At 45.3% G+C, this 21,779-nt stretch overlaps 1 protein-coding gene across 1 annotated transcript; it reads right to left on the reverse strand.

The window, feature by feature from the left end:
- Window positions 1-409: 409 nt before the first annotated feature.
- Window positions 410-21,448, reverse strand: NUAK2 (NUAK family kinase 2). Its single transcript, XM_066624502.1, has 7 exons — window positions 21,174-21,448; window positions 12,739-12,859; window positions 10,266-10,417; window positions 7,149-7,214; window positions 3,831-3,950; window positions 3,239-3,371; window positions 410-2,931 (listed from the first exon to the last, which is right to left on the reverse strand). The coding sequence occupies exons 1-7, from the start codon at window positions 21,372-21,374 to the stop codon at window positions 1,808-1,810; spliced, it is 1,917 nt and encodes a 638-aa protein (XP_066480599.1). The 5' UTR covers window positions 21,375-21,448; the 3' UTR covers window positions 410-1,807.
- Window positions 21,449-21,779: the final 331 nt, after the last annotated feature.

A 21,779-nucleotide genomic window follows, 5' to 3' on the forward strand; every position in this document is an offset into this window, starting at 1 on the left:
GGATGGGAAGAAGCATAACAGAGCTCAGAAGGGCAACCCACCTTCTGTGGGCATGACAAGGTAGTACAATGGGTATTTCAGATCCAAAAACAGTTACAGGTGAAGACATTTTGCAGATCACTTTCCTTCTCATCAGAAGGTCTCCTGTTTTTCCTTTTGTAAAAACAAAATACCACCCATAGCACAAGACATTTTTGTGTGTGCGCTTTTTAAGCTCTTGTCAAGTATATTGCTCGATAGGAAGGATTTTAATACTGGGGGGGAGGATGGACACCCATAATGACAAGATAGCAGGCATCCGGACAAAATATAGCCTGGATTTTTTTTTAAATACACTTATGTTTTGGTGGATCTATATGTTCATTTTTAAAAGGCTGTTGTGCCTACTATTTCATATCCCCCCCCCCCCCATCCCAGTAAAGGGCTTCCTTTTGGCACTCTCATCACCCACCCACACTGACTGCACGATCTGTGCCTTTTAGATTTGCAAAGCCCCATACTGTAGCCTAAGTCACTGTTGGCCACATTCCTTTCCAAGACTAATGACACAGCAGTCTCAGAAGATACTAACAGATGCTGTAATTCAGTACCCTTGGGACAAGTTTCCCTTCTACAAGACTCAAAGCTGTAGCCCAAAATCAAACTGCAGTATCTTAGAAGGTGGGTCTGTGTGTGTGTGTGTGTGTGTGTGTACGCACACAGGGAAATCTCTCCGCCATCATGGTCAAACACACATTCACAAAACAGAACCAGATGTACATAACATTGAAAGCAGTGTGATCTTCCAGTCTCCCAACATTAACTAAAGAGATGATGGTGGGGAAGAGATTTTGAACTCCTGTGTCCTGTTACTGTATCCAGTTCAACAATAGGCGACATCTGCACTGTACAACTGCTCCAAGTTTAGTTTTACAGTTGTGACTTTAAAACAAGGAAACCTGGAACACTGATTTTATGGGGATGCTAAAAATTTGATTAGCAAGTCCTTTCCCCCTCCCCAACAGGTAGGGGGAACATCAGGTCAATTTAGATCCCTTTCTAAGTCTGTAGTGCAGATACTCTCCAACGTGCCAGAAACCCGGTTCTTAAATCCAAGGGCTGTTCTTTTCCTTGCCGTATCATCCTTTCCACTTCAGAAGCATTCCTACCTCTCTACCATCATTGTGCAATTAAAAAGGCACAGTGCAAACAAAATAACCATCCCACTCACTAGAATTAAAAGATGATGATTATCAGGGTCTGTTTGGAGAAATGAAAGAGTTTGGGAGAGTACTCCCAGACTCCACCAGTTAGTTTTCCAACTCACTGTTCTTTCACTGGGGATACTGGGCAAACCCTTTCTACAACAGTCTTAACCCACTGCCCTAAAGTTAACATGCGCCTTCCAACTCCTCCCCAAACTCCTTAGTCCCTCAACACTGGCTTCACTCATTTCCTACATCCACCAACTTTCCATCAACGTACTTCTCTTGCTCTGTCTCCAAACACACACCTGTACCCTGTTGTACCATTTTATAAGCCATTGTTTTTTAAAAAACCAAAACCAAAATTAATGTTCTCCCTATATATTCCAAGAAGAACTAGGCGTATGCAACAAATAAATACATCTAGCTGGTTGCACTTCAAGTCTTGTCACCAGGGGGAAAAACCCAACAGCTGCTGAAAGCTCTTGTATCCATCGCAAAGGAAGTGCAAATTGTTTGGACAACGCTGGTCTTTCCAAGCAAAGTCCAAGCTGCAAAAGCCGTCACTGCAGATGTGTGCATTGATTGGCAGGAGTCACTTGGTGGCCTTACTGGCGAGAGCCTCAGCTTAGTTTCATGCTGATTGCTACAGCCCGCTTATAGATCTCAGTCACATTCTCACAGTCTGCCAGAGAAAAGCAGCTATCTGCAAGGGGAGTCTGGCAACGAGTTACTGTCCAGCGGCGGAGTCGGCGACCTGACTCCCCCTCCGCCTCTTCCAGCTGCAGCAGGTCATCCACAGAGACAGATGCCCGCATGGGTGCCCCTCCACTTCCAGGCATCCGATCAGGCAAGTCAAGCTGGTCAAAGGACTCCGAGGAAAGAATGCTATCCTCACTTACAGCGCTGGATGGGCACAACCGGGAGACCAGGGACACTTTGGGCAACGTGACCTCAGTAAAAGTGGAGAAAACCTTGGCAGGAACACCCTCAGACTCAGTACTGCTGGAGGAATACTTGCCATTGTATTTCAAAATACCTTTCCGCCTGGCATGATAGCCACTGGGGCTCTCAGCTGGGGAGGGATGCCCAGCAAAGACATTAGAGTCAAGAACCAAGTTTTCAGAGTCCAAGACATCTGCCGATTCACTGCGCTCTGGGGAGGAGTAATACCCAGACTCTCTCTTCTGAGGTTTCTTCAGGATTCCCTTCTTCGGCATAGGAGAGGTGGCAACAACATTCTCTTCCTTGCAGGCCAAAGCCCTGGATGACAAGACATGAGCCAGGTCAACTGGCGATCCAGGACTTTCCTGCCTTGTGTCAACAGCAGGAGGAGGAGAAAGCTGGTTTTTTTCACAGGAATTCTTCTTCTTTAAGATGCCTTTGGGTCTCTTCAGGATGGATTTGGAAGGGTTCTCTGGAGCAGAACCCATTTCTTGCAGAGCATGAGATATATCATTTTCCTTCTTGGACTTCTTGAGTGAGCGCTGCCTCTCTAGTGTGACACCAGGGATGTGTTGCTTGAAGAAGCATCGTACCTTGGAGCCATTTTCAAGGAGAGGCCTGGAGGAACGGCGCAACCAGTCAGCCACCGTGGCCAGTGGAGATTCGTTCTCACGCAAGGATTCCTGCTCCCCAACTGGCATCTTGTAGCCCCAGTTCACCCACCAATGGCTGGCAATATCTTCAATGGTGGCTCGACGCTCTGGGTTCACCATGAGCATCCACCGGATCAGGCCACAGGCATCTGGAAGAAAAAGGAAACCAAAATCAAACATGAAAGGAAGGGCCATGTTCTATTTAGGTCTTCCTTTTCAGCGACCATTGTATTGGCTTCTCAGTCAAGGGAAGCCTAGGACCTCAACACTATCCTTTCAGTTGATGGCTTCATTTAATGTATTCAAAAACCAAAATTGAACCTTCTATATTCTGAATAGGAGCATGAGTATTAACATGAATTCAAAGGCTATAGGTTCTAATATGCATTTCCACAATGATCTTTCAACAGCACACAGAGGCATGTTTGCTGAAGCTCTGCTCTCTTTTTTACGTACCGGAGAGCTTGGTGGGCTCTCTGTAGTCCCCACTTGTGATCTGCTTGACAAGAGTTTTGTAGTCTTGACCATCAAAAGGCATGGTCCCATGAATCAAAATATAGAGAAGCACACCAAGGGACCAGCTGTCAACCTAGAGATACAGAAGAGGCCTCTATTAGAATATACATATAACAGTGGTCTAACTAGAGACATATTGTTTCCACTCCCAGACCTTTAAGATGGCACTGGCCACCAGGCTCAGGAAATTAAAGTATGAGCCTACTCATAAATATGGCCTTTGCCATTGACATGGCTTCAGCCGCAAGGCTAACCGTTGTGCAAAACAGCAGGGAACACGTTGTGCCATATAGCAGATCCTTCCTTATCACCAAGGGTATTCTTCTCCAAGATCTCCAACAGGCTAATTAAATGCAATACACAGGATCAGGTGCATGATCTTAAGGCACTTAGTACTAAAAGTGATATATCTTAGCTATGGTCTCTTGCAGTCTGGTCAGTTTCACTATGAGCAGGATACTTATTTGCATGTCTGGTAATGATGTGCCTTGATCAGAAGTTTAGGGACCTGTTTCATAAGAAGCAGTCTTACCTCAGGTCCTTTATAAGGCCTCCCATTGACTATCTCAGGAGATGCATAGAGAGGGCTGCCACAGAAGGTCTGGAGAAACCTATCTTGCTGGAAGACATTGGAGAGGCCAAAGTCTGCAATCTAGGGAGAAACAAAACGCGCTTCACATTAATATTTAAGACAAGAGTTCAGAACTTTCTAAAATGCACAGCAGCCTACTTTCCAACCCTCACACCATTTGGGATTGGTTTAAACAGAAATCCTGCCATCTCTTGAATTACACAAAAGGCAACAAATTATTCTGAGCGGGATTTTTTTTTTTTTTGCTCTTATGCAGATTTTGGCAAGAGTAACAAGCAGCACTGATGAAACCTTATTTTCTTACATTACTTGTTTAATATTTGGAATTGCATTTGAGCCAAAGGTTGATGCATATCATTCTGCTATTAAACAAAGCACTAAAACAATTTTTTTACAAGCATGCAGCTGTTACGTTAACAGCAAAGCTTTTAGGATGACCACCTTTTGTTTAATGCCCGGGACCCTGTGCCTTTAAGACATTCATGCTAGATAAAGACAAAACAGTGTTGCACCTGTTAACTCCCACCGAGAGTATGTCACAAAAGAGGTAGAAAGTCTAAAAAGCACACACATTTCCTAGAGTGAAAGTAGAACTGCTGTGTCAGGCATATACCAGAACTTTCAGACCTGATTGGCTGGGCTCCTGCTCTACCCGTCTCCTTGTGCCACAGCTGCAAGCTATTTGCTGAGACCACAGTTTTAATATCTCTGTTTATCCAGTTCACAGTTAACTGAGTGAGCCAGAAGGTACAGAACTTGCCTCCAGGTTTGCAGTTGTGGAACAGCCTATTGTTCAGGCAAAGCAAATCATGACATGACTTTGCTTATAATACACTCTATGAAGCCTCCATTGTGTTTCAGACTTGGCTGCTACTGTTAAGGAAGGAAAGGACCAGATGCGCATGTACATTCCAGCGTTAGAACCAAACAGAACTTGGGAGCCCGTGACTCAGCTTTATCCTTGGCAGTGTCATTGTGTGAAGTTGTTAGTCTAGTTTTCTGTACTTGCAGAAATTGCAGGCTTGAGACTGCAGTAACCCCCTTCCCCCTGGATTTAAGTAGTGGATTCTGCTTCTGGGAGACCTGCTGGTTCCTCTTGGATGGGCTGGGGGCCTGAACTACACTTGGGTCTTTTGGCTGTGCAATTATCTCTCAAGCCACCTCCTCTATGAGCCCTGGATCCCACAGCACCTCTATAGCAGAGCTGGGGCAAGAAAAGCCAGTTACATGCATATACAAGAGAAATAGTTGCCCTATGAGATCATTAATGTATGTTTGGCAGAACAATAAGAACCGTAAGCTCAGCATGCAATCTAAAGCCAAAAACAATGGATTCCTTTCATCTCTGGAAGATTTTACCCCTAACCAAGGTAGAGGGGAAAATGCATTGACACTGACTTCATTTCCATAATGGAAATGAACAGGCACAAAAATGGAACAAATAATAAACTGAACTCATCTATGCTTATGAGGTCCTCAAAAAATACAAGTTACTCAGGGCCATACTACATGTTACTAACATATTGCTGAGCTTTTTTAACTACATAGCAGCTGGGGGGGGACAGTGGTGGGGCAAGGGTCACAGCCCTCCCCCTGCAATCCCAGTCCAGACGGTACAAGAAGTTCAGCATGTCAGTGTCACTGACACGTCGTGTAACAAGTAGTTTGGTCCTCACCCAGACAGATCAACTCCAGGCATAGCAGTCCTTCATCTGGCAAGAGCTAGAATCCAGTTGGATGAATTATTCTCAAACCTCAGACAACTGAATTCTTTGATCTAACAAAACTGTTTTCAGTGCCTCTTTGCTGTCCTGGAAACAGGAAAGTTTCCCCCTTTTTCTAAGCCACAAACTTATTTCCCCAACATCCTACAATGCCATGAGTCACTTCTTGGATTCATCTCCTTATCTGTGTGTTTACAAGGAGAGATAAGCAAGCATTTCTGGTAATCATTGGCTATTTTTACAGTAGCTTCCTCCTCCTAGTTAAAGGTGCTGGGAGACGTATGTGGTTAGCCTATCTAGATGCGTTTTCTTCAACATTTCCTTGCATCAGAGCTATAGAAGCTGACAGGTTGTATTGTCTCTATCAACCTGGAATCCAATAGAAAGTGAAAAGTGGCAATTCAGGAAGTGGAACAGTCAGTGCTGCTTAGCACTTTGGCATGGGCTAAAGTCAAATGATGCAGCAAACATGCTGAAATTAAGTAGCACTAGGTCTGGACACTGCCCAGAATGCTATGCATGTGCCTTAAACTTTCACAGAGGAAAGGTGGGACATAAATGAAATTATGAGACTCTTCATCATCATGCTGGCTTTTAAAGTCTTAGTCTTTTCAGTATTCTAGAAAAGTCAGAAAAGGAACAGTTCTTTCCTACAACAAGAACAAGGGATACCTCCACAGCAGCTTCCCATGAACTCGATTCAGCGTTTGTGTAAATCCAGAATGAAAGAAAATGCCTGGCAGCAGCAAGTTCTCTCACCCCCCCCCCCCCACACTACACAGTGGAGCTGCCCAAGACAGAAGAGGACAAGGACCACATAGTGCAGTCTGCTAGGCAAGTGTGAGGGGTGGGAAGTCCCTGGTTCAAATGTCACCTCTGCCATCATCTCACCAGATGGCTGTAGGCAAGCCAATATTTTTATTAGGTCTCCCGTTTGCATGGAGAAAATACTGGCCAACTTTAAGGAGTTGTTAGGCTTATTTAGCTAATGCAAATAATTTGAATACTTGAAATACACTATATATATTTGGGCTTTTTTTTTTTTAATTAGTAAATGGAAATTCATATGTTCACCAGATTAAAAATCTAACCCTCTTCAAAACCAAGTGTGCAGAAGACTATTTTTTACCATCCTTTCAAAGCTATTCATCCAAGTGAATAGCATGCACTTTTTTGCCCATTTGCAAACCTGGCTTCAGCAACAGCAGAAAAGTTAACATCATAGGTTCAATTATGACCTGTGGCTGTTATTGTGCCCTGAATAATATTTAAAATAATAATTTTAAATTCTTGTTTTACTGCTTAACAATCACTGGCTCTTTTGGTTCTACATAGTCACATTTGTAAATGTGTTTATTTTTAATATCCTTGATTTAAGGCTACAAAAGGAAGGAAGGTTATTTTAAGGAAGGACGATGCCAGTCTCAAGAAGGCCAGGAACCTGCACACTGGGGCCAAAGTAAGAGAAGAGAGGCTCAAGTGCATTTTCATGTCACATGTGACAACACCCTGTGCGTCCGATAGCCCTGCTCACCTTGATGTTGCCATTTGCATCCAGAAGGATGTTTTCCAATTTCAAGTCTCTGTGAACAATTCCATTCTGTTGGGAGAAAAAGGAGTTCTGTGTAAAGACGTGGTAAACCGTTTCCAATCTGACCATCTACAGACATGCTAACAGCCTATATCTGGGACTATTTGCCTTTCTGTAGGGCAAGGACTCAAACAGTCAGTAGCTGAGTGTAACAAAGAAAGACACACTATGGGTACAAAAAGCATACAGGGAAGACACTTCTAGGGAACTTTTAGCCCAGCATAGGTCAGGCTCAGGATGAAAACCTTCCTGTTAGTCACTTTATTTCATCAAGTCTTCCTTGCCCAGTGCTGCACTATACAACAAGAGTGCTTCTACACCCATCTGAATTTTCATATAAACCTGCAAAACCACATGCTTCTTGGGAGGGGTGACCCTCATGCTGATCACTGCTTGGGTACACAGACCAGCAACATCAGCAAAGGAAAGCTACAGTTGCACTGAATTATACCTCTAAATGCTCACAAAGTACTTCTTCAATGAGGTCCTTCCTGCTGCTATTCCCATTACCCCAGCACCTTTGCCAAAATGGGACACTTGCTCTTACAATCTCTCGAACACAAAGTTCTTTAAACTGTGAGTTGGGCCCCATTCGGAGGGTTGTGAGCCAATTTCAGGTGGGTCACGTAGCATCTAGCTCAGCTCTAAAAATACAGAGCTGAAAATACAGCTGCTGGGCAGAATGGGCTCACAATGGGAGAGACGCATAGTGCTTTGCCTTGAATCGGTGGGAAGATGAGACACTGGAAAGAGGGGAAGGCTGTGTGGTTGGAGATGGACAAAAGTCTGTGTTCTGCTTCAACTTCCGAGCTGGAATGTTTGAATTCCGAGCTATGCAAAATAATAGCACGAGCGTTCTGTGCAATGGGACCTTTGGCTGATCGTTGCTTAGGTTTGAAGCCTAAATTGATGATGTCACTTCCAGCCATGACATCATTTACAGGTTAATGACATCACTTCCAGTGGGTCCGGACAGATTGTCATTCTAAAGAGTAGGTCCCGGTGCTAAAATGTTTGAGAACCACTGCTCTAACACAGACACAGTACTGATTCAAGTGTTCTCCTGTTAACAGGAATTTACATATCCCCCCAAGCCAGTGACTGGCACTACCCTCTGCCATGGCTCATGTGACAATGTTTATAAGCACACCCCTTTCCTATGGCCCAATGACACCAAAACATTTAAGTGGTCCTATAGGAGAAGAAGCAGGGTTCTAGTTCACATGGTTTCCAATTAGAAACTGAATAGGTGTGGGCAGGCTCATGTAACACCTTAAGACCAAGAAACTAGACTCTGCAGAAATGCAAAATCTGCCCCCTCCTTCATTGTTCTCATCAGGCCCTTAGTATTCCTAGATTCCCAGCATTCCTTCCTAAGAAAAATCTTCATTTCTACATTCCTTCCCACATTCTGCAACAAAGAATGCAAAGTAACATGCAGCTTAAATGTCTGGCATTCCTAGGCCTCCTGGGCATATTAATTAGAGTGGTTTATCCAAGCGATACCTCAATGGATCACATTAAGCTCCCCTTTGCCTGCCAAAGGTTTGGGGGTAGAGAAAGTGAATAGATTTGAGAAGTGGAATATGAATACCAGCAGGTTGTGTTTTTTTTTTAAAGCAGCAGTAATTTACTATTCTTGGTATGCACACTTGTATAGGCAGGTGCCAATAATAAAGAGAATGATACCAAAGCCAGCATTTTTAGGGTACAAAAATTCTGTTCCATCTCCCTGAACAATGCCCCCCCCCCAACTAGTTTCAATGTAACAATATTGCGCTACACTCTGCTAATTGTTTCGGCCATCAGAGAAAGAAGAGGCCGAGGGCAAAAAGAAGTCTCTTCACATACTCCTTACAGATAGGAACGTCTGAGCTTTGTCACTTCAGAGCAACCCCCTCATTTCAAGTAAAAGTGAAACTCAAGCCAGGTTGCCTTCGAATTCCAATCTTAAATCTAACGTTGACAGCTATGGGTGTTTCTCAGAAGGTAGGGCTGAAGCCAACAATACTACTGTGACTAACCTCATTAGAAAAAAAGCAAGGTACCTTTGCAGCAAGCCAGCACCCTTGGAAAATATGCCTTTGTATTTGTCTCAAAGAAGCCAATCGCCACAGAAACACCCGACAAACACTATGTGGTAGACAGAGTACACCTCTACTTCAAGGGAGGCAGGTGTCTGAGACATACACCCCTCATACTCTGATGGAGGAAGTTCATTCTCTAGTTTTTATAGCTTTGTTAATATGCTTTTTAAGATAGCCAGAAACCAAAACAAAAACCTGCAACTGTAGCCATTCCAAAACTGCATCAGCTGTGCTTAAAAGAATGCTGCTCAGCAAAACTAATGCACAGATATGTTCCATGCAGACAAAAACTTGTCCAGACGTTAAACAGATGAAGGGAAAGCAGATGCAAGAGACTCAGTTCCATTTTTGCAGGAACCTGTACAATGACATTTGTCAGCCAAATCAATGGTGAGATCAGTGAACACCAGAAGTTGTCTGTCTGACTGAATTGGTTCTCGATGCTTCTGCATTTCATAACCTACCCAAATTTCTACAGGACAGAATCCTTACTTGGGCATTATGAAATCTTTAGAAGTAGAGCCAGAGAAGCTTCTGACTGAAGCGATCCCTAGAGATTCCCCCTCCCCAACAATACATAACATTGGAAATTCATGGAGGTCCTGTGAACGTAAGAATAGCCCCACTGGATCAGGCCATAGGCCAATCTAGTCCAGCTTCCTGTATCTCAGTGGCCAACATCTACAAGATTCCTTTTGATGGTTATCTGGAGATGGATGCAGAGGCTCCAAGACAATTCTGGAGGGCTAGCAACCCTATGCAGGGATGGCCTGGCAAGCCTTGTGCAACATCTGTTTGCACAGAGAAATATAATATGTAGTGGGTAGGAATATGGAAAGCAATAGCAGTGTGAGTGGGGTTTGCCAGCAGGCTCCCAGGTATTCTATAGCTGTGGAGATTCTCCACAATTTAATATGCTGACTTGGGGGAGGCTCAGTGAATCATTCGATCCAGGCCAACAAATTTCACCTACCTTGTGACAGTAGTAGACGGCAGACACCACCTGCCTGAAGAAGTGCCGCGCCTCCTGCTCAGTCAGCCTCTGGCGCTCACTGATGTAGTCATAGAGGTCTCCCTTGCTGGCGTACTCCATCACAATGACAATCTTACTGCTGTTTTCAAATACTGTGATGACAGAGGCAGGGAAATCAAGTCAGGGTGCATCACAAAAAGTTCAAGAAGTTTCCAGTTCAAACCACCATGAGTTTTGCTCCCACCATGAGTTTATACGAGTTTTGCTCTCACAAAGACCTGCAGTCCTACCCCATTCATTCAGGCTACAGTGTGGAGACTCCCTAACACATGAGCTGGTTTAACATCTGCCTACCTGTAACAAGCTAGTCCAGTAATGTAAGTCTTCAGATTATAGTTAAGTACAGTAAATGCTTCCAGTAAGAAACAACAGCCATGTATAAATGGATGCCTTGTTAACTGCTAAATGGGCAAAGAGCACTTCTTCAAGTGGTGCTCCTTTTGTATTTAATAGAAGGGGAGTGTAACTGTCCTTTACTCTAGCACAGTGTCTTCTTCCAGGGTTTCTTCTGTATCTTTTTTAGATTGTGAGCCTTTTGGGGACAGGGGGCAGTTTGGTTATTTGATTTTCTCTGTAAATCACTTTGAGAACTTTTATAAAAAGTAATATATAAATATTCTTAATAATAATATTAAAAATACAGCAGGATTATCTCTCTCTGTCAGAGAAGGTACAAGCACAGTGGAGGTGGTGGGACAAAAGACTGTAGATGCAATCTTGAGGATACAGATTTCCAATTTATCTTTGACTACAACATTTAGGCCACAAAAAAGTCAAGATTTACCACTCTTTAAGGCATTGTCCAAAAATAACTTGAGTAACAATAGTAGCGGTAATGAAATCAGAATGACACAAACTGTGCAAATGTTGTTCCATAAAATGCTAACCCTTATAGCCAACAGTTCAGCACATTGAGGTCTTTCACCTATATTCCTCTTTACAATACTACACATAGCTGTCATACGCTAGCAACAATGTTATAGTACCAGGGCTGTTTGCACACCTTACAATGGCCTTTCTTAAGTGGCCTTTCACAGAGCTCCAAGGACAACACCTTTCTTCTCAAAGCCTCAAGTAATGGCAATTAGCCAATTACATGCATATGTTACTACTACAACTCAATTGCCTTGGTTGTTCAGTGCACAAGGATGAAGCAAATTCTACAGTGTGTGTGTGGGGGGGGGGCAACAGACAAGTTCAATACTCTAGATTTGAGACCTGCTGAGTCATCCAGTTGTGCCTCGAGCAGAAGATACACTTCCCACCCTTGTGTTTTGCAACATTTTCCATTTTTGGAAAGAATGGCATCCACTTCAGAGTAAAGAGGAAAATGAGGCAGCAACTGCAGTCACTGCTGATCCGTGAAGAAGTGTTTGCTTGCTTTCTGCTCCACAATTAGCCTCTTAATTGCTAATCACTAAAGCACTCTAGCTATGATTGCAAAAGCATTTTCATGGTAAATATGCTTTCAGGAGCAGAAATGTGGGATACTTCCGCTGTGCCTTTTCTGTATTACGTATTTTACAGAACCGCGATTTTAACTTGTGCTACTATGACACCTCTAAGTCAAAGTGACAGGGCACACCTGAGATTAAAGGAGTAAAACATTTAGTCTGCCAAGTGTCCCTCTGATATTATGTGTCTGCATTGGGAAGTTTGTGCAAAGGTTTGTGCAGTGTTTACAAAAGGGATTTTATGAATCCAAGAGAGAGACAAGTCAGGACAGTAAGTAAGGCCCCATGTTAAATATCAGTTTTATTTGTAGATATTCTGAGAAAACAAACTGCACACATTCTACACGTTGATACCTATAATAAAAAGGCCCCAATCCTACGGACCTGCTGTGCCACCAGAACGGCACAGTATGCTTTATGGCAGTTGCGAAAGGCAACATGCCATTCCACACAGCTGGGTCATCACTACAAATGGCAAGCAGCTGCATGCCAGCAGTTTTTGAAAATGTCCCTGCACTGATAAGTCAAAGCAGGGGATGGGCAGAATGGGGAGCAATAGGGTCAAGATTGTGTTGAGGCCAGGAAGGGGGAGTACTGACCTTGGCCTCAATCTGCCTTCCTGAATCCACTTGGACTTGTGTCAGCAAAATCATGGGCCAAGTCCAAGGAGACCTAGCGGGGCAGCAAAGCTTTACCCCTGGGCAACAGAACAAACGCCTACAACCACCACTCCAGGAGGATACAACATATGCTCTGGTGAGGGAAGGAGAGTTAGATAGGTTTGAACTGCCCACCCCATAGATACTGCATCTTGCAGTTGAATTCAGAAGATATGGAACAAGCCAGTACTTCAGTTTCACTTTGACCCCTTTATGAACAAGCAATTGCTTGACAGAGAAGAGGCAAAAGACACGCATACCAATATAAGTTGAATAAAAGCAATATCCAGAAGTTCTCACCTTCATGGACAGAAATGATGTGGGGGTGATTGAGCGACGACATGATTTCAATCTCTCTCCGGATATGGACAAGATCCTGCTCATCCTTTATTTTGTCTTTCCGGATAGACTTGATAGCAACCTGGAAAGGTAACATTTGAAAGAAATTAGCAATAGGACAAGTCTTCTCTCTTACTCTTGGGAAAAATTAGCATATTTGATTAGGCACAGACCAATGCTGGTGAAAGATCCATGTTGGGAAAGATCTAAAATTTCCAGAAATATAAAGGCAACAAGATAAGTCCCATTCAAGCCTAAGACATGATCAGAGAGCAAGTGTTTTTGAATTCTTACTTGCCAACACTAAGGTTAGAGTACGTGGAAACAACCACCAGTAGGAACTCTGTGTTTTCAAGTAAGATATTGATTTGTAGTTGGCTCCGTTTTTAGAATTTCACATGTTTCTATTGACTGTTGAAAAAAGACACATGATGGAAAATGCATGATGTAATCTGCTAACCACAGAAATATTTCCGGAGGCAGGGAACAATGGAACTAGAAACATTTTAAATCAGCCTTGTTTGGCAGTTAACCCTTTTCTCCTGCTCCTTTTTTTTCTAAATTGAGAAAGTTTTCTTGGTCCTTTAAACATACATCTTTTTGTTCTTTCTTAAAGAGGTAAATGTGTTGCAAGAGATCCCACCTTCTAGTGCAGAGCTCCTGCACTAGAATATAGCTAGTTAATGAAATGTGACCAGTGCACTTGACTTGCAAAATGTCAATAGCTCTATTGGATGCCAATAGAAACAGGTTCGTTTTCCCTAAAAATATTTGGTTGAAAAGTTGTCGCTCACTCAGATTTGCTAAAAATGCGTGGCACCTTTAGGAAAGCCACTTACTTCCAGGGAATACTCCCCTTTTTGAAATCAGGAGAAGTGGTAAACATGGAGCTCCCTTCAAACATGGCTAGCTGGCCAAAATGTTGGCAATTTGAACCAGCAAAAGCAAACCTTTCAAAGTTTGCTCAGATTTCTTTATTATGAAAATCCCTTTACAAGGAAATGGAGGGGAGGGGGAGGGGGAAAGTGAGAGTGCTGGAGAATAGATGCAGCTAATCCTCTTTCAAAGGGATTGCACAGACAATGCACTCCTTGGGTTGAATTTACAACAGAATCCAGCACAACCTCCGGCACAACCTGGTTTCTTCTATCGGACAAGAATGTGGAACAGCATTAATCCTGTAAAAGGATCCTGGAGGACACATAATACTAAGTCTCCCAGCAACAGTGAGGAAAAGGAGGCCTAGCCTTCATCCCAAAGGCAGTGAAGCAATAAGGGGTCTCCCATCCACCTATCATTAATTTACAAGTACTAATAAGAGTGGAGGAATCGCACAGAGGACATTCATCAATCTCAAGGTGTGGTGTCTTATGATCTGCCTCCTTTCCTGTCAGTTCCAGCAGCAAAAAAAACCTGGACTAGGAGGTAAAAATAAAGACAAAATTAAGATATAGTTTACCTATAATGCTAGCTTGGGAATGCTAGCTTGGAATTTGAATGATCAAGTCTCCCCCCTCCTATTATAGAAAAATAGAAACCTGATAATTCCTTTAAAACTATTCTTAAAAACAATTTACTCTGGAGTATTTCTATTCACTTCAATAGGATCGAAGCAGAGTTAAGGATTGCAACTGTTGCTGCCCCTTGAAGTTGGGAAAACTGTTTTCTTCTAGTCAAGGTGCAATGATCACAGAAGCTATGGCAACTGGTTGAAAGCATTTTCAGTAAACTGGCAGCAAACTGTTAATATCTAGCCATCTATGCTGGCAGCTCACCATGTGTGGGGTCACTGGGAAGATTGCCACAGTCTTGTGTTGTCTCGACATACCTATTGTGTTACTGTAATTTCCTTCCCCCTTGTGATTTGCTGCTGCTCTTTAAAGGCAAAGTTACATGTTCAAAGATAAACTAAGCAAGTTCAACCAAACACAACATGCATCACCTCTTGCAACAGTTATCACAGAAATTAGAAACAGGTTCTTCTGCTCAGGAAATATGCACAGATTAATCCATGATGTGTAAGAAATTAATGGAGTGATGGGTGCCATGGAGAATGAAGTCAGATTTCAGGAGGCCTTTGGCAAGTGGTCCTACATGGGCCCCATCCTTGTAATGGGGGCTTACCTTGGCAGGTGGGATGGAGAGACAATCTAGTTAATGGTGGCTGCTCTGCCACAATTGCCTAAAGACTATGAGCACAAAGAGGGTCTTGGGGATTAGCAATGGGCTCTTGAAGGCTGCTCAGCTATGCCAGCCCTGAAAGAAGCCAAGCGCCTTCTAGCAATAGGTGCATTGTCCCTAATCCAGAATTGTCATACAATTCAACAGCAAGTCAACAATAAGTCATGGAACAACACATAACATCACTGCTTGAAAGCAGCGAGCACCAAGCCAATGAATATGGTTGAATGGGGGACAAAATAAAGGGGAGGTACAACAAGTGTTTATATACAGAAGACACAAAAGTATTAGCTCAAGTCACTTTCCATTAAGTGACTTTTGTGCCAGGTTCAAACTAATCTTTAACCCTTTCTGTTTTAGTGCCTCATCACCTGGTATACCATTCAGAATGCACACAATTATTAAGACAATAAAGCCTTTTCTTTGTTTTTTAAACAGGCCAGGTTGCCTCCTGCTGACTTACAAAAGATCCTCTGCTATCTCTCCCTCCCCCCCCCCCACAGATATCCATCCTCCTGTTGCTCCCCTATTCACTGACCCAGAGGCATGTGGCTGGAAAACCTGGCATCTAGCCTGGCTTTGACTGCCCTGAAGACTAGGGCAACCTGCAGACAGTAGACAGAGCAGCTGCTACCAGAGCAGCAAGCAAGAGTCATTCCACACCAGCTCTCACAAATCAGGTTTGCAGCCCCACAATGGAAGAGGTCAGTCGCTTCAATGCTTGGGCTGAGCTCACTTGGGAGAAGCAAGCCAGACTTTAAAAATTAGCTCTGAACAAGCAGGTAGCCACGTTTATCTAAAGTTCTGTCTTTCTGCCACAAAGCTACAACTTTCTACAGACACTCACTTAAAGGGTTCAGAGCAGTGTTTACAAATTGAAGGTATTAATATCATCACATCTCCTAGGGGAGCAAGGAACACTGATCATTATCTTATGGGTGACTGATTCCAGAGAGGTGGTGCCACAACAGAAAAGGCCCTGCACTTTGCCGCCCTCCCTTTGGCTTCAGATGTTGACAGTATCCTAAGCAGAGAGCCCCATCTGATGATCATAGAGGACATGCAGGATTATAAGGGAGGAGTTGGCTAAGTAATCATTTTCTTAGTTCTCTACAGCACAGCACAGAATAACAGGCTTGTGATAACAGAGATTACAGAAAGGCATGTATGACAAGAGGGTTAAGAGTGATGTAAAGGTCACAAGGATCGGTACAGCAGTATATGCAAGGACATCTTTCAAAAATAAGGTATACTGTATGTCTATTCGTAGAAGAGTTGAACAGCTGGATCCTTGTTCATATAAGAGATGAATGGAGAATATAAACTGTGACCAAGATAAACCAATTGGAGCAGGCATTTGTGATATTTGTCTGAGTGCTAGACTTCAGAGTCTTAGTGGTGTCACGGGAGGGGGGACTGGGGCAGACCACCCCAGCTGCACTGCCCCGGGTTGGAGTGGTAATAAGGATGTTCCTCAAGTCTCCACTGAGCAGAACTCCATGTTGTGTTAGGCAGCACAAAGGCACTTCCGCCCACCCTTGTGTCCAATTGGCTGCAAATCTCCCCCCCCCCCCGTAGCAATTGGCAGTTGTGCAATGACATGCTAATGTCATCTCATCAGCGACAAATGATTTCCTAGCGCTGCACTTCATTCTTGCACAGATACCAGCGGGACCAGGTGCACCACTGCCAACAGCAACCAGTGCTCAGCACCATGAATACAGGGAGGGTATCACACAGCCGGGGGGGGGTGACACCTGGCCTGGGGGGAGAAAATACTTTGGCAACATCACCGGAGTCTCATATACTATTTGGGCATCGGTTCGTATTACTGAATTCTTCCTGTCATGTGACTTCTGAACTCCAATAGCTACCAAGCAATACACAAAAGTTCTTATAATGCATGCTGCTTGGGATAATTTTAAATGACATCTATGGACTGAAGAAAGTGGAGAAAATGTCCACCCTTCAGAGACACTGATGTTAGACTGGGCATATATTTCAGCCAGCTCTGCTTGATTGTTACAATTAGGCTTTAAAGTACATCTCAAATCCAGTTTTAATTATGGTTTCAGAGAAGAAAAAGTTCACCAGGAGGTAAGCCTGCCAGGTGATGGAACAACCCATTCCAGATTCTGCTCACTGCTCCAGGTTATGGGTCCTATCCAAAGAGCCCAAAGTTCTCCAGTTACCACTGATGTTTAAAAAGTTTCCATTTTTAAGCATTTCTAGCAGCACCGCCCTTCCCCATTTGTAGGCACAGGTCCTGCCCTGGTGTGCTTGTATCACATGTTGCCAGCAAAGTCTATAGAAACTTTAGCTTCCTGTTTGATTTGACCAGCAGCCAGGAATGAAAACCTCTCTCTTTCTCATATACACACACAATATGGCAAACAGGTGTAAAAACCAATGAGACTCATAACATTTTGCTACTCTGCAGTTTCGCATGATGCAGTTTCACATAAGACAGGCTGTTCATAACCTCTGCATAGGCAAATAGTGTCAAATAAGCCAGTCATTTCACTAAGCCGGGCAACAGGTTTGGTAGCAATAAATAATACATACAAGGTAGAAAAGAGGACAGACATCTTCAGCTTGTAAAAGGTGCATGGGTAAGAGTTCGTTGGTGTCTTTACAATGCAGAGACAAGGGAGTTATTCATTGAAAATATATATATTCCTTCCTAGATCAGTAACCCAGGATGCATTTCCTACCTACACCATCCTTGAGAAGTGCTTGCCTGGATTCATTTGAAGGAAAAGCAGTTTGGTAAGCAGACTAACAAAGTTGCACCAAAGTGGGCAAATATAGCTTTGGAGCAGCAGAGCTTATACAAGGATGGCAGTTATGATCCATACCAACAAGATGATATTGGGTTATACTCCAAGTTTAGTTAGTTATGACTAAGGGCCCAATCCTATCCAATTTTGGTGGTGCAGCTGCGCCAGTGGGGTGTGCACTGTATGCAGTGGTGGGGAGACAGTCAAAGAGGCCTTCTCAAGGTATGGGAACATTTGTTCCCTTACATTGGGGCAGCACCGAGCTGGAAAGTTGGATGGGATTGGGCCCTAAATTCCATGAGTTTATGGAGTTGCCAGTTAACAAAACCAGGCTAAGATACTTCATTTTGTAGAAATATGAGAAAGTGAGATATTGAGATCAAGCTGCTGTCAATCTGGTGAGACTTTACAAGTTCCAATTCTAAAGTAAGAATAGGGTAAACAGCTAATAGGACCATTGAATAAGCCCCCAAACTGAGCAAGCTTTTGAGCTAACACATCAAACTGGAAGTTAGCTTTTAAAACAGATCAGGGTGGAGGGGAAAGGTAGAAGAAAGTTTTAGTCTGCAGTTTGCAAGGAGTCTTTAACTATTTAACTTTAATTGATTCTAATTAAGAGATCTTAATTTTTCAGGTTCTAACAGAGGCTACTGTGGCTACCTCCAATTTTTGTTTGCAAATTTGAGTACTGTAACCCAAACCACTGCAAAGTCTTAAGCTTGCAATTGTGATGTTTATTCTTTTCCTGCTAGAGCACCATGTCAATATGACAAACCCCTTTCACAAGGAAACAAGACAAGGGAAAAAAAACACACTGCCACTCTAGCCAGCAAGACCAGAAGCTGTTTATGCACCACCCACATCAACACTGCTCACTAATGTGCAGGAATCACCACCACCACCACCCGATGATTCGACCAGATAATTGACTCTCAGGCTTTAGATCTTGCCACGCCTGCACATGCAGTCCATTCTGGAACAGGATGGAAAGAGAGAGGAAGATTTCAAGGCCACTATGCTATGGGCTTCTAGCAAGCTAACAAGAGCCAAGAGCCACATCGCTCATACACATCCTTTAGAAGCTTGAAATCAACATTTAAATTGCACTTCTACACAGATGCACACAGTTCTGGAAAGGCTAATTTGCACTCGAATAGCAAGGTCAGAATAGAGAGATCTTTGGGTCCCTCCTGGATTCAGCAAGAACCTCTCCCCCCCGCCCCCCGCCCACTGCAACCCGGCCAATAGGAATTGACTTTCCACATTTCAAGTGAGGCCAACCACAAAGGCAAACAGTGGCACTGACAGGCAATTCAGGGCAGATCAATAACAGCCAAGGAGTGTGTGGGGGAGAAATAAATACAGCAGCCAAGGATTGGCTAGCTTTGTCCTCCTCTCTCAAGGGGAAGAAAGCCTTCTTCTGCTGCTAGAGGGGCCACTTGCACTTCCATTTTACAAGGGCAATCTGTTGCCACTGGCTCAGTGGTGGTGGTGGAGGAGAAAAGGGACTTGATTGCTACCACCACCACCAAAGGGAAAACCACTTAATGGAGCTTGCAAAAGAGAGCTGACAAATTTCCCACCCTGACTCTGATGAAATTGCCCTTAATCCCAACACTCTTCCTCCTTGAGCAGCATGCTTCACCAGCAGCAAGTGAAGTTTTGCAAGGCACCGCAAGACCTGCAGGGGCATGCCTGCCAGCCCATGCCAACTTACTTTATTAAAACCATAGAGAGATTAATTAGATTAGTTCATATTCATTTCATTGTGTGCATTGCCCACTTGCATGAAAGTTTGTTCTCTCCACCCCCCCCCCCCAAGCAGGGGCAGCTGAAAGTCGCTAGAGACAGAGGGCCCTGCAGAGGGCCCGATCCTGGGCACCAATTCATTTCCACAGCATCTGAGACGGATGAGTCATACATTGGCCTGCTGCAATGCTCATCTGGAACTGATGCAGTCTTGCAAGCCCTGCATGGGTGGGGGGGTGTCTCCCCCCCCACCTCATACGTAGCACAGTCAATGTATTTAACCTCAATTCTGCAGTCCCGTCCCTGCCTAGAGACCAGGCGCTGGCAAGGGTGGTCCATCTGTCCCATGCACCAGCAAACCTGTGGGGTGCACTGTCTCCCCCCCATGACTTGGGCTGTGTGCTGCTGCAGCCCCTGAACAGCGCATTCTTTCGGAATCAAAGGTTCCAGGCGGCGGCGGCGGCGGCAGCAGCAGCCGGCCAGCTCCCTCCCCTATTCTTTAGAGCACAGACAGAGGGGAGGCGAGGAGGAGAGAGACAAGAGCTCAGCCTTTAGCTCAGCAGATGCTCAGGGGCCAGCCAGCCGCCCCCAGCAAGACAAAAGGCAGGGAGGAGAAGCTCTGCAAGGCAGGATCACCATTACTGGGTTACAAGGTTCAGACTAGACGGGGAGGGGGTGGGAGAGAGAAAGGAGCAGCAGGCACTCGCTGACTGCAGAGGCGGCGGGCTCTGCAGGGGGCTTGGAGAAGGCTGGTCCTTCCAAGTCAGTGTTAAGAGCCCCACCGCCCACGCAAGGGATGCCCCCGAGGGTGGTACCCTCTAGTAAAGCCTATCTGGTCTGGGAACAGGGAGGGGGGAGTGAGAAACGAGCAGATTCACAGTTCCATTCTAGCCACATTTTCCTGGGAGTAAGCCCCATTGACTCTAGTGGGACTTATTTCTGAGTAGATATGCATAGGGCTGTCAGGCTGGAATCCTATCCACAGTTACCTGGGAGGAAGCCCCATTGACTATAATGGGACACCAGAGCAGACATGCACAGGGGCTGTCAGGGTGCAATCCTACCCATACCTACCTGAGAGTAAGCCCCACTGACTATAATGGGACTTACTTCTCAGTAGACATGCACAGGACTGTCAGGCTGAAACCCTAGCCACACTTACCTGGGAGTAAGCCCCATTGACAAGAACGGGACTTACTTTTGAGTGGTCATGCATAGGATTGGGCTCTAAGGTTACAATCCTATCCACGTTGACCTGGGATTAAGCCCCATTGACAGTACTTTTGTACTTACTTGGCTTACTTTCGAGTAGGCATGCCTAGGATTGGGTTCTCAGGCTGCAATCCGATCCACACTTACCTGGGAGTAAGCCCTCTTGACAATCATGGGACTTACTTCTGAGTAGACATGCCTAGGCTGGGGCTCTAGGACAGTTTAAGAAGCCCCTTCGATAGGATGGGGGGCAAACTACACTAAAGCGATGCACCCTCCCCGCACAAGGGTCCTGCGGGTGGCACCCTCAAGTCTACCACGCCCTGCGGCGGAGCATCCATGATCCGGAGCCTACGGCAGCACCGCGTCTCTGGGCATGGGGCTCCCGCCGCCCCCCGCCCGGAGGGGGCCGCCAGCCAGACTTCGGAGGGTGCCCCCCAGCCCGGCCCCGCCCGGCCCCGCCCGGCCCCTTACCAGCTTGCCGGAGCGCTCGCGCGCCTTCTTGACTTTGCCGTAGGTGCCCTTGCCCAGCGTCTCCAGGAACTCGTAGCGGTGCCGGAGGTTGTGCTTGTGGTGGTGCCGCTTCACCGCCTGCTTCTTCATCAGGGGCTTGGGGGACTTCAGGCCTTCCAGCAGCAGGGGCGCCGGGGGCTCGGAGGGGCGCACGCGCTCCATCGCCCGCAGTCGGCAGCGGCAGGCACCCTGGCGAGCGCTGCAGCCGGCCGGCCAGCACTCCCTCCCCGTGCGCATAAATGCTCCCAACCTGCCCGCTCCGGGCCCGCCCCGCTTGCAGCCACTGGCTGGGGAGCGCCACGTGAGCGCCGCCTCCTTGCAAGGTTCCTCCCTTCCTCCGGGAGGGAGGAACGGAGCCTCTGGGCACAGAAGTCCGGGGGGCTGGCGCGTCTCTCTCGCAGAGCAAGGGGGGCGCTGTATGCCTGGGAGGAAGCCCAGCTGAACCCAACTGGATTGCCTTCCCCCTAAACACGTGTTTAGGCTGCAATCCTAGCCACACTTTCCTGGGAGCAAGCCCCATTGACTGCAGTCGGATTTACTTCTGAGTAGACAGGCATAGGATTGGGC

The sequence above is a fragment of the Tiliqua scincoides genome, chromosome 4 (assembly GCF_035046505.1).
Source record: "Tiliqua scincoides isolate rTilSci1 chromosome 4, rTilSci1.hap2, whole genome shotgun sequence".
NCBI lineage: Eukaryota > Metazoa > Chordata > Lepidosauria > Squamata > Scincidae > Tiliqua > Tiliqua scincoides.